Consider the following 8,406-nt stretch of genomic DNA (forward strand, 5'->3'; position numbering starts at 1 on the left):
CTCCCTAAAAGACCGTATCCTCCTCTTATAATTTACATCAGTCTGATACTACTTACTATAATATACAGTATAAATCTTATCTTATAGTATCTTATAAAGCTTTTGCAACCAGCTCCTATTTCATTCTTCATTTTAACCTATTGTCATGCAGTAGCTAATATGAACTCTGGTCTACATCATGGCAACAGTTTTCCCTGCAGATATTTATTGTGAACTTCAACTTTATTTAATGCAACTTCACCTGATCCTTTGCGTTGCACCAGCAGCTGTTATGTGTAGCCTATGCAGTAAAAATGTTGACGTGAAATAAATAATAATGATTCCCTCGAAGACCATTTATCCTACAATAAACCTCCAGTGTTTTACCTGATAAAAACCAGACTTCCCTCTGTTGACCGCTGGGCGGCAGACTGGAGCAGGGAGACAGGTCACTCACCTCTTTAAGGAAACAACTTTCCATTAGTGAGTAGAGTAAGAAAGTAAGAGAGTGAGAGCAGAGAACAACTGTTTTCCTTCCTGTCTGTTATTTGAATGCTCCCCTCTCCCTTAATAACTCCTGTCTCAGTGCCTTTTAGCAAATTTTCACGTTCAAATCCCTAAATGCCTCTTAACATTATGGAAATGCCTTTGAACAAAGTTGTGAGTTCAAATTCCTTGAACCAGCTGGGGAAAACTGGGTGGGGAAGGCGAGTGAGAAACGCTGAGAAAAGAGATCTTAGATTGAAATCTCTTGATATATTTTTTGTCATTAAACACTCTACAAAAAGAACAAATTACAAACAAACGAAATTACACTTGGACTTTAGTTAGAATGTCTAATCTACAGCCTAGATTTTTGCCTTGAATGGATTCAATTCAAATTATTTGGATGTAGATCAATTAGACCACTAGATGGCGCCATTGTAAAGGTTTAAAACCCACACAACCAAGTGGGATTGAAGTATTAGTACTGCAGGCCAATGGTAGAGCAGGTGAGACAAATAACCAGGGATGTAGTGGTGGCTAAACCCATCTAAACTCAATTTGTCCATCTTTTCATTTGCAAAATAGGATTTCCCCTCCGTTTCAGGCTGACATGCATCTTTATGAGGTAAATTCATACTAAACATCAGAGTAATTAGTATTACACTGCTCTAAGAATGACTATAGGGTCTTTTAAGGGACAAAGAAGCATAAATTAATGTTTTTATGAAATTATAATTGATTTTTATTTACATTGGTATATTTGTCATATGATGATCACTGTCTGGAGGTCATAGTTCACCTTTTTATTTGCCTCTAACTAACTTAATATAAAGGCAGGGTGACCCACCACACTGATTCAATGGTAATACTGCCTTTAAATTAAGAATTAATTTAAAAGCGAGGAACCTCCATCATATCAGAGGTGGATGACACTGACTGATCAATACCCGATATTTAATAAAAGACAAATATTGACCCAATATACCGGAGTGACTCTGAGTCTTTGTCAAAATTCTTACTACGGCCCCACATAAGATATTAAACAAGCTATAAAAAGCTGAAACTCTGTAAAATAGATAATAGGCTGGCACCTGTCCAACTGGCTCTTGTCCATGTTTTTATTTTTTATTGAGTGGACACACACACACACACACACACACACACACACACACACACACACACACACACACACACACACACACACACAGTCCTTAAAGCTAGATGCAAACTGACAGCAGAGTGATAAATGCCTCTATAAATGCAGTGACAGAAAGCCAATGTTTCATTATCTGCTCTATTATGAAATGAGCTCATATGACTACAGAGCAGCATGATTCTACCTAAGAATACAGTTTGATATATTTAAATAATTAAACCCTAATTATGCAAATGTGTTGCTAGGGAAAAAATGTGAATAGTTCAATTTCCACGAGATCCTGTTTTTTTAAAATTATTATTTAGTCTTCATCTTTGTCACTAAGCGCTCATCACTGTGGTGTTTCTGCACTGCCCTTCCCACAGATCACCTGTCAATCAAACAGTGTGGGCGGAGCTTGGATTTTCTGTTGATGCAGTTTGAGTTTCTCTTTTCTTTCTCTTTTCAGCCATGGTGGCTATCGCTGCTCATGCTAACTACCCAGTTCTTCTTCTTCTTCTGTTTATTCCAAACAAACCGGAAACGTAAAACGCATCACTTCCTGTGCGGCAGAGGAAAGAGCTACCAGACACCGGCTGTTTAGAACAGACAGTGGAAAAGCTTTATGAACTGGATATAGGTTGAATAACTATTGTGTTATATCAATTGGCAGTAGAGAGTAGCAAAATGGGCACATATTTATATAAAAATCTCACAGATTGTTACTTTAATGTTACTGTAATTTAATGTAACTTTAAGTCGTCATCGTCAGAAGAGCTAATATCATAAAAACAGATGTAGTTAATATGTACAAAGTGTGTAATTATCCAGTTATTCATATTTCATATCACATGGATTTAAAACCCCCCAGCTGTTATTTTCTAAACAGAAAGAGGTCGTGGTCTGACTCAGTACACCGCCCAGCGCTCTGCTCCACCTCGCTGCTGCGTATCGGCTCTTCCTGTCCTCAGGTTGTTGTTGTTGAGCTGTTGGCCGACTCTCAAGGAAAACAACTGGCTCTTATGAACCTGCGTGTGAGTCATTCAGGTTCCCGGTGACCATCAGCAACACAAATGGGTCAAAAAGGCCCAACAGAAGATGCTCATCCAGCTCTTCTCACAACCAATCCTGCTCTGAGTTCATGGCATCGAAAGCATCTCCACCTCCTCCATGTCAGGCCGGTTTATCTCTGCTTCCTGCTTCTGGTTCTGGACTTCCTCCTCAACATCCAGTAGAGCCGTCTGTGAATCTTAATACTGTTACTTTACTTTTTTTTGTTTATCACTACGGTATTTATTACCACTTGAGAGATACATGCACAACCTTGCACTACTTAGCGTGTCTGCACAGCCCTATGTGACTTCAGATGATGCTATGACAGGAATGTGTGTTCTCCAATGCCCATATGATTTATTTCACACAACAAATGTTTTCAGCATATGTGTAACTTGATGGTAAACTGGATTAATGCATTACTGGACGCTCACTAGACTTCCCTGCACAGCTGCAACCATGCTGTATGACCTGCTGCTTCAATGCACATATTTATTCAATATTATATGTTGAATAAATATATGTTAAACACCTGGAAATATAAGTTATGTCTGACTTTTTTTTGTATCCAATTTGAGTTATCGACATATTCATGATCTCTGAATGTTACTTTATGCTTGTGTGGTGTTCTTTTTCTTTTTAAATAGCCTTTTGGGTTTAAATATTTCAAAAAGATAGAAAGCACGTAACAGTTTTGCCATATGGGAAGTCAAATCTTTGATGCTCAGTATCTCAGAACCGCACTCCATCCAGATAAAACCTCATAACCTCCAAGATCACAGTATATTTTCAATTTTAAGCCCTTCACTGTTCCTTTGGCACCATATGTAACGTCCTGTTGCCTTTGTACCACGTTATGTTTGGATATACTGTGATATTCTGCAAGTCAGCACATCTTTGCACCTAGACAAGACACCACTTCCTGTACATTTATTGTACTTTGTGAGTAAAATGAATCTGATATCAGAATTACATTGTAGTAAAGGATTACGCTCCATACCAGTGCTACAATAATTGCCAATCTTGAGAAACACATATTTTACATATTTACATTTTCTGATATTTAATTTTACTTTAAATAATGTACTTTCTGAAATAATAAAACCACACTCAGTCAGTTAAGCACTTACAGATATCACAGGACAATGTTTTTTAATTTAAGTAACCAAAGATCTTTGGTAAAAAAATAAGTTAATCATTACTCAACGTCGTTAACGTGCATGTTTTCCCAGCTGTTCATGGGAGAGCGCGCAGCCTAATTTGTGGAACTGCATTACCAGGCCAAGACATTTCATTAAGTCTAAGGCCTGTAATGAAATCTGATTGTTTCATTTAGGCAGCAACACTAATGACAGCAATCTGATCCATTTAGACTATTCTCAAGGTTTATTTGGCATACTCTTGACATGCATTGGTGATCCTTACATCGAACATTTTCACAGTACTAAACATGCTTACAGGAAATAGCTGATAGGTTTTCAAAACAATGTGACCGATCACATTCTGTTACATTCATCCATTTTGGTCATATATCCATCTGACACTGGGGATCTTGATAGCAACGAGGGACGATGTTAAAAAGCTAAGGTTAACATCACTTTCAAGGGGTGATTTGCTTGATAAAGTTCAATTCAATCCCCTCTTTTTTTTGTATTAACACATACTGGATATCCATTCACAATACATTTTTGGTGCTTCGGCTTCAGTTCATCATCATCATCATCATCATCATCATCATCATCTAGGTGGATGAGTTCAGGATGCGGGAGTCTGCCGAGTCGGAGCGCTCGTCGTACTCCTCGTCGGGGGAGTAGAGGCTGGGCTTGGGTCCCAGCGAGCATCCCTCCTCCTGGATGCTGATGCGCTGCTCTTCGGACGGCCTGGAGGCGAGGAGGGGCGAGCCGCGGAACACGGAGCCCCCCGGGGCGGCGGCGGGGGGGAACGGCGAGACGTACTGCGCCGCCGAGCGGAGCTGGTACTGCTGCTGGAGAGTCATGGTATTCCACAGCGTCACGTCGTTGTGCACGAAGGGGCTGGCCTGGCTGCGCGTCAGGGAGTTGCGCAGCATGAGCGGGTAGCGGGCGGGCTGGGGGAAGGACGGGTGCTGCAGCGGGACGCCCAGCGGCCCGGCGGACACCACGCCCGAGGCCGAGTCGGACGAGAACCGGAGGGACTCGGGCACCCGGAAGGCCGAGCCCACCGACCACTTGGCGGAGGAGGACACCGGGTGGTAGGAGCCCAGCGCGTGTTCGAACAGGTGTCCGTTGGAAGGCAGCACCAGGGCGTCGGAGTGGGGGTCGGCGTGGGGGTGGGCGCCGCCGTCCGGGCTTCGGCTGGACAGCAGCACCTCGATGGCCCCCACCAGGTCGCCTCCGCAGCCCCGCAGGATCAGCTCCAGGACGGGAGGCTTGTGAGCGGGGAAGATCTTCTTCAGGACCTCCAGCGGCGGCCGGTTGGCCCGCAGGTTGAAGGGCAGGTTGATGGAGCCGGCGAGGCCTTCGATCAGGACGCTCTGCTCCGCCGGGACGGGGAACTTCTGGGGACTCTCGGCTTTGGCCTCCCTCTCGCCGCTGCAGGCTTTAGGCAGGCTGTAGCGGCTCTCCTCCGGGTGGGAGGGGGGGTCGGGGGGGTCGGGGGTGTAGCAGGAGTTGGGTTTGGAGCCTTCTGGCGAGCTGACGGGGTCCTGCTCCTTCTCACTGGAGCTGCCCCCGTTCTCTCCGCCTGACGCCTCGCCGGGACCGTCCTCCCCCGGCTCTACAGGGCCAAGAGAAAAGAAAACAGTGAAGAAACATGTCCGGGCAAGAATATAATAAAACAACAAGGAAGAAACATAGCGGGGGGAAAAGACGGCAATGGGAATAAAGCTGCTTTGAGGTGTTAAACGAATTAGGAATATGAACCAGTCTGCAGAATAACACTGACTGCAGAATAACACACACACTGCACTTCTTCAGTTTGAGCTCCTCTCCCATTAAAAGCAAGGCCAAGCCACTCGGCCCTCTTAAAGAGAAAGGTAACATACAATTAATAGGCTGTCAACTTGTCTGCAACACAGCGATTTATGTGGATTTACTTTTTTCCCTCTCCGAAGCTGTTAACACAAAGTGCTGACTGTGTGTCAGTGAGGAATCTACCCTCGATGCCTTTTGACCACATTTTGTAAACAGATTGCCTGTTGCTTGGTAACATTTCATTTGAAGCTGACCTCCTGCTAGAAATATGGCGATTACATTCGATTTGCCCTGTCCAGCGTTGATTACTGTAATCTTTTAAACCGCTAAGCTCTATTTGTCAAAATGAAATGGGGCTGATGTGAAGTCGATGCCAATTTGCTCGGCCTTGTGTCCGACTGCTGTTCTCAAAACAGCCAGGAATCAGATGCAAGACAACAAAAAGCATTAAGCTATACAGTGGAAATATTTCAATAATAAATAAAACATGCATGATCTTTTGAAGTGATGCTGGTATGTGGGTGGAATATTGACCGTAATGCCTTCTGGTAAAAATCTAAATAAACATCCTTAATCAACTGAATTATAAATAGAAAGCCACTGAAATGATACTATGGCAGGCTTAACTCCAAATAAAAAAATAAATAAAAAAAGAAGATTTACAGGCTCCAAGGGATCACATGTTTCAGGCACTTTCCAAAATCCCATTTATTTTGATATTTTAAACTTTTGTATATAAAGACTGCCTTGGCTTCGATTCTAACAAAAAATAAGTAATAAAAGAATAAATAAAAGACTAGTCTTTGTTAATGTGACGTAAATGTAAAATAAGGTAAATACATAAATACATAGCCTATGCAAAATAAATAGAATAGAAATGTAATTAAATTAATAATACTCTTAATGTTGATCAAACTCCCATTATAATGCCCTTATAATTATAACTATGAATATATATTCAATATATATATTTTAGACAGTCTATATTAAAAATTATTAGCAAAAAGAACAGTTGTTATAGCAATTCACCCCGTTATATAAAACATAAATCAAAACACAAATGGGGTTTGTTGTCCATGAGATCAAACTAAATGAATAAATGTGAAATTTATCCTAGAAGGTTTGACCAGGTTTTTTCTTTTTGTAAATATTTCATTAAAAAATGTGCTAAAAGTGAAATAGCTTCTGTGTGTTTTGTGACACGTTTGGGAATTTTGCTTCTATATACAGTTATGTCCTGTGAATTTATTTACTTATTTATTTTTACTATAAAAAAAACCTTGAAAAACGCCTTTTAGTGATGACGTCTATAAAGCCTGTAAATAAAGGCTGCGAAGTAAATTCTTATATAAACGCCCTGTTACAAAATGCCATAATATTCATTTTGTAGAAAAGGTGTTTGGCCTGTTGGGTAACTTCAGTGTTACTCACGTTTTACACAAGAAACATGGCAGCATCTTTAAAAAAAAATGTTGCAAATGTTTGTAAGCAAAGGTCCTCAGTCAGGTCCTCAGTCAGCTGATACTGAAACATTTTCCACACTGGCGTCATCTTCACTATCAGAAACTCTTCTGTCAGTTCAGGCGGCATATGGAAGATTAATCTCAATTGAAATCTTTGTCTCTTTTATTACTCATTTATTTATTAGAGGTGCGGACGGTCTGAGCATGACGTCAGTGAACTCTGATTATATTTCCGGATTCTTTTCTGAATATTAATTTGTTAGAATAATGCGATAGTGATCAAATGGGCCTGAGACAATTTGGCATCTTAGTGTAACCTACTAGCATGCTCTATTTATTTATTATATTATTAGGGCTATTATTATTATTTATTATTGTTGTTTTTTGCTTGTTTTTTTTGTTGTTGTTTTTTTAGCCTATTTTATTTTATTTTGTCAAACAGCACATCTCCACGTTTTTTCCCTTTACATTCATGATTTTCGTCCCATCAAAAAAGCGTATAGGCCTGTAAGAGTATAACTGCCACATGGTAGATATTTAATTGCAGCCTTTTAATTGCAATCTTTCCCCTTCTTTTGTTGCGGATGTCTCAACAGACTGTGCCCGGTCCTACCTGAGCCGGGCGGTGCTCCGCCTCCGGCCTGTCCCGGCTCCGAGCTGCTCCACCTCAGCTCCAGCTCCTCGGTCCTCGGCGGGGCGCCCTGGCTCCCCTCGCCGGCCCCGGGTAAGCCGATGCCGGGCAGCGCTCTGAGCGACTCCGGGATGAGGCTCTCCAGACTCTCGTTGGCCTGCTGCCTGCGGAGCGCCACCTGGGCCGCCATGACCCGCTGCCGCTCGATGATCAGGATGCACTTCTCGCAGGTGCAGTCTTTGAAGCGGCAGTAGCGCTTGTGCCCCTTCAGCCAGGACAGCACGCCGTGGTTCCTGCACCGGGCGCACTTGGGGGTCCTCTGCAGCGGAGCCCGGGGCTGAGACACCGGAGCCCCCATGTACAGGTAGGGGGACCCGTAGCCATTCATTCTGTCCCGGCGGCGGTCAGACGCAACGTGTTTTCCAAGACGCACAAGTGTCTCTGAGAGGCGAGGCGAGGCGGGGCGGAGAGCTGTCAGCGGCGGCGGTCACACAGATCCAGCTGGATGAAGCTGCTCTGCTGCACGCATGACGGGATGAGGATAAGAGGTGTGGGCTCGTAGTGCAGGATCCACCTTTCCCCAGGCTGACAGGACAGATATGCATCAGCCTGACACGCGCTTATGGAGACGAGTAACCAAACACTGTCACTCGCGTCAAGGCGCGTCCACACTGCAAAAAATGTCCATCAAGTCATTTAGAGTAGTAC

At 42.9% G+C, this 8,406-nt stretch overlaps 1 protein-coding gene across 6 annotated transcripts; it reads right to left on the reverse strand.

Annotated features, from left to right (window-relative positions):
• Positions 1-3,757: 3,757 nt before the first annotated feature.
• dmrt3a (doublesex and mab-3 related transcription factor 3a) lies at positions 3,758-8,086 on the reverse strand. Of its 6 annotated transcripts, XM_071905377.2 has the most exons (3): positions 7,761-8,086; positions 5,646-5,653; positions 3,758-5,407 (listed from the first exon to the last, which is right to left on the reverse strand). In XM_071905377.2, the coding sequence occupies exons 1-3, from the start codon at positions 8,084-8,086 to the stop codon at positions 4,395-4,397; spliced, it is 1,347 nt and encodes a 448-aa protein (XP_071761478.2). In that variant the 3' UTR covers positions 3,758-4,394. The 6 variants fall into 6 exon arrangements, with proteins under 6 accessions (XP_071761478.2, XP_071761476.2, XP_071761477.2 ...); XM_071905375.2 differs by lacking the exon at positions 5,646-5,653 and having other exon boundaries at positions 3,758-5,422; positions 7,711-8,086; XM_071905376.2 differs by lacking the exon at positions 5,646-5,653 and having other exon boundaries at positions 7,702-8,086.
• Between the last annotated feature and the right edge of the window lie 320 nt (positions 8,087-8,406).

The sequence above is a fragment of the Centroberyx gerrardi genome, chromosome 8 (genome assembly GCF_048128805.1).
Source record: "Centroberyx gerrardi isolate f3 chromosome 8, fCenGer3.hap1.cur.20231027, whole genome shotgun sequence".
NCBI lineage: Eukaryota > Metazoa > Chordata > Actinopteri > Beryciformes > Berycidae > Centroberyx > Centroberyx gerrardi.

Bases quoted from the DNA above. Each gene is read 5' to 3' on its own strand.
- dmrt3a (XM_071905372.2), bottom strand. From the start codon at position 8,086: ATGAATGGCTACGGGTCCCCCTACCTGTACATGGGGGCTCCGGTGTCT. The intron at 5,408-7,680 runs GTAGGACCGGGC...TTGGCCCTGTAG, and splicing joins CGGAGCACCGCCCGGCTCAG to AGCCGGGGGAGGACGGTCCC.